The 4,263-nt window shown below is 45.9% G+C and overlaps 2 protein-coding genes across 2 annotated transcripts in view; one reads left to right on the plus strand and one right to left on the minus strand.

Annotated features, from left to right (window-relative positions):
* Positions 1-324, plus strand: part of ENH_00033880 (hypothetical protein, conserved) — a gene marked incomplete at both ends in the record, with an annotated part of 11,937 nt that extends 11,613 nt beyond the window's left edge. The window contains one exon of the mRNA XM_013580315.1: positions 1-324. This exon is cut by the window's left edge and continues 690 nt beyond it. Within this exon, the coding sequence (XP_013435769.1) occupies positions 1-324 (324 nt within the window).
* An 801-nt stretch (positions 325-1,125) lies between these two features.
* ENH_00033890 (hypothetical protein, conserved) lies at positions 1,126-2,791 on the minus strand (the record flags this gene model as incomplete). The annotated part of the gene is made up of 2 exons (XM_013580316.1): positions 1,126-1,745; positions 1,944-2,791. Coding segments are annotated over 2 exons (1,468 nt in total), but the record flags the coding sequence as incomplete, so codon positions are not given.
* Positions 2,792-4,263: the final 1,472 nt, after the last annotated feature.

A 4,263-nucleotide genomic window follows, 5' to 3' on the forward strand; every position in this document is an offset into this window, starting at 1 on the left:
GCAGCGGCCTTGCTGCAGCAGGAGCGGCGCTGCTGCAGCAGGAGCGGCGCTGCTGCAGCAGCAGCAGCGTTGCAGCAGCAGCAGCTGCTGCTGCTGCAGGTGCTGCTCAAAGCCGCACGTGGAGAGCTTTTTAAGAGCTGCAGCAGCAACCGAGTTGGGCTGCAGCGACACAATGCCCTCTCCCCAGCCCGCTGCTGCAGCGGCAGCAGCAGCAGCAGCAGCAGCAGCAGCAGCAGCAGCAGCAGGGCCTCGAAGGCCCTGTGTTTTTCAATTTTTTCTCCAAGACGCTCTTTGGCGCTGCGCTGCTGCCGGCGTTTGTCTTAACTTTTCTTTTTGCAGCTGCATGCAAAAGTGTCTTTTCTTCTTTTTGCAAATGCATGCAAAAAGTCTTTTCTTTCTTTTGCAAATGCATGCAAAAGCTTTTAATAAATCATTTTAATCCTTTTGAACTCCGTAGAGTCAAATGGCATTTTAAATAAAAGTACTTTCGGAGAAAAGTCGCAGAAATTCGGGTGTACAGACAGCTGAAGGCGCATGCATGCAGATTTATTTGCACTTAAATGAAACACTTTATTAAATAAAATATATTATTTGCATTTATTAAATAAATGCAAATAATATATTTTATTTTGTTTTTAAATAATATATTTATAAATATTTAAATGCATTTTAATTTTATTTATAAAATGTTTAAATGCCAAATTGCATGCACATTTGCCATTTTATTTTATTTTATTCTTTTGCTTTTATTCATTTAATGTGTTTGTTTATAATTTCATTTTTCATTTATTCATTCGAGGCTTCAGGGTTTAGGGTTTAGGGTCTAGGGTTTGGGGTTTAGGGTTTAGGGTTTAGGGTTTAAACTTTGAAGTGAGAGTTGTGTGCTCCCCAATTTGTTTAAAAAAATGAGTCAAAATGCAGCGGCGGTTGCGCTGGATTGCTGCTGCTGCTGCTGCTGCTGCAGTTGTTTCTGCTGCTGCTGCTGCTGCTGCTGCTGCTGCAGTTGTTTCTGCTGCTGCTGCTGCTGCTGCTGCTACCGCACCTGCTGCAGCTCTTCCAGTTGCAGCAGCTGCGCTGCAGCTGCTGCCCGCGCGCATATTTCTGCTGCAGCAGGTGCTGCAGAAACTAAAGTTGCTGCTGCTGCTGCTGCTCCTCGTTCTGCTCCTGTTGCTCCTCTTGCTGCTCTTGCTGCTCCTGCTGCTCCTGCTGCTGCTCCTGCTGCTGCTGCTGCTGCTGCATCGCCTGCTCTATCTCTTCCCTTAACTCGAGATCTGCTGCAGCAACTTCCTGCTGCAGCTGCTGCAGCTGCTGCAGCTGCTGCAGCTGCTGCAGCTCAGGTGTCTCTTCGTGGTTGTGGGGCCGCCGAAGGAGACAGGCAGCAGCTTGGCGGGCCACGAAGTCTGAGCGCAGCAGCAGCAGCATCAGCTGCTGCTGCCGCTGCTGCTGCTGCTGCTGCTGCTCCTCTTCTTGCTCCTTCTGCTCCTCCTGCTGCTGCCACAGTTGCTGCCGCTGCTGCTGCTCCTTCACACGCCCTTGCTGCTCCTGCTGCTGCTCCTCCTGCTGCTGCTCCTCGTTTTGCTGCTCCTCACACTGCCCCTGCTGCTGCTGCTGCTGCTGCTGCTGCAGCTGCTTGAAGCCTTCCCTAATGGAAGACACTGCAGCAGCAAACTGCTGCAGCGCAGCAACAAGATTTCCTTCTTCTGCTTCGAGCAGCCCCAGCAGCGTCTGCTGCGTCATTTCAGCATCTGCAGACAAACCCTAAACCCTAAACCCTAAACCCTAAACCCTAAACCCTAAACCGTAAACCCTGGCCTAGCAGGAAGCAGCACAATCCAGAAGGACTATAAGGAGAATGCTGCTCAAGGCCTCACAAATTCAACTCTAGGGTTTAGGGTTTAGCGTCTAGGGTTTAGGGTTTAGGGTTTAGGGTTTCGCGGGCTGACCAATGTCCGCTGGAGCATTCATAAGCACGAGCGCCCGCGCTGTCTCAAGAGGTCGGAGCCACTGCTGCTGCTGCTGCTGCTGCTGCTGCTGCTGCTGCTGCTGCTGCTCTTGGCGCTGCTCCTGGTGCTGCTGCAGCAGCGCAGCAGCAAGCCGCAGCGTGAGCCCCCCGTACCAGGTGCATGCAAGACCTGCTGCTGCTGCTGCTTCTCTGGGGGAGCTGCTTTCTGCTGCAGCAGCAGAAGGCGCTGCTGCTGCGGCTTCTGCTGCTGCTGCGTCCCCCCCCGCAGCAGCAGCAGCAGCAGCAGCAGCAGCAGCAGCAGCAAAGGGGGGAGGCGGCCAAAAGGAGTCCCGAAATATAATGCTGCTGTGGCTCGCCAACACATTTGCTGCTCGCAGTTCGCCCCGTATGAAGCAGCGGCAGCAAACTGCTGCTTGGCGGTTTTGCTGCAGCAGCAAAGAAGCAAGACAGAGGAAGCCCCAGGGTTCAGCTCTGCTGGGGTTTAGTCGGTTTGCTGCTGCTGCTGCTTGCAGCGCCTGCTGCAGCAGCTGCTGCTCCTTCTCCCGCTGCTGCTGCTGCTGCCGCTGCTGCCGCTCCCGCTGCTGCTGCTCCTCCTCCTCCCGCTGCTGCTGCTGCTCCTCCTCCTCCAGCAGCGCTGCAGCTCTGCTCAAGCTGCTGAAGGTTTGCTTCTGCAGCTGCTGCTGTTGCTGCTGCTGCTGCTGCAGCAGCTGCTGCTGCTGCTGCTGCTGGTGCAGCAGCAGCAAACAAGCTGACAAACCCAGCCAGCCTTCAGCAGTCTCGCAGAGGGACAGCGACTTGGAAAAGTATTCGCAGCCAATAGACCCCCGGCTGCGCAGCAGCAACAAACCCTAAACCCTAAACCCTAAACCCTAAACCCTAAACCCTAGTCCCGTGTGTACCTAGTGCTGCAGCAGCATCTCTCGGGCGCAAGGAGAGACAGCAAAAGATGCAAGGAGGCATTAAGTAAAACCCCAGACCTTAGGGTTTAGGGTTTAGGGTTTTCTGTAGCTTCAGAATCCAGGTTTTAGGGTTTAGGGTGAGGCTCAGGGTTTAGGGTTTAGGGTTTAGGATTTAGGGTTTTGGACGGCGCAGGCCCTAAGCTTCAAAGCCTGGGGCAGAAACTCCGGGGCTAGGGTTTTGCTTCTGGAAGTGGTGGGTAGCTGCCACCACCTAGGGTTTAGGGTTTAGGGTTTAGGGTTTAGGGTTTAGGGTTTAGGGTTTACTCGAGTTGAAAGGCGACTTGTCCGCAGCGGAGGTAAAGAGCAGCGTCTGTGGAAGGGAGAGAAGTTTGGAGACTTTTTTGAAATAAATAAAAAGCTTTGAGGGTTTGTTTTGCTGCTGCTGCTGCTGCTGCTGCTAAAGACAAAGAAAAGGGACATGTGGGGCCCCGCAGCAGCAGCGCAGCAGCAGCAGCAGCAGCCGCCCCCTCAGCTGTACGTACACCCAAACGCCAGCAGCAGCAGCAGACGCAGCAGCTCCAAACAAAACCAAAAAGATAATTAAAAGATATTTGAAATGTAATTAAAAATAGAATTAAAAAACCTTTAAATTATAATTATAAATGTAATTGAAAAGATATTTAAATCTATTTTAAAGATCATTAAAAATATAACTAAAAATATATCTAAAACATAACTAAACATATAACCAAAAGTGTATTTAAAAAGTAATTAAAGAGATAATTAAAAAGATGTTTAAAAGATAATTAAAAAGATAATTAAATATTTAATTAAAAGGATGTTTAAAAAGTAATTAAAAATAATTAAAGGATAGCTGAAAAGATAATTAAAAGGATAATTTTGAAAATAATTAAAAGAGGAATTAGACAGATAAATAAAAAGATAGGAAAGCAGATTAAAATAAAATAAAAAATAAGAAAGAAATGAAATGAAAAATAAAAATAAATAAATAAAAAATAAAAAAGAAATAAAATGTAAAATAAAAAGAATAAAAAAGAAAAAAGAAATAAAAAGAAACAAAAAAGGAATAAAAAAGGAATAAAAAAGGAATAAAAGGAAATAAAAAGGAAACAAAAAAGAAATAAAAAGGAAATAAAAAGGAAATAAAAAGAAATAACTAAATTAAAAAAATATTAGGAGAAAAGAGAAACAGAGATAAAAGGACAGCAATAAAGATAAAGTGCTGCACCAGATGAATACATAACAAATAAATAAATAAATAAATAAATAAATAAATAAATAAATAAATAAATAAACAAATAAATAAATAAATAAATAAATAAATAAATAAATAAATAAATAAATAAATAAATAAATAAATAAATAAATAAATAAATAAAT

Source organism: Eimeria necatrix, genomic scaffold (assembly GCF_000499385.1).
Source record: "Eimeria necatrix Houghton genomic scaffold, Enh_scaff247, whole genome shotgun sequence".
NCBI classification, from domain to species: domain Eukaryota; phylum Apicomplexa; class Conoidasida; order Eucoccidiorida; family Eimeriidae; genus Eimeria; species Eimeria necatrix.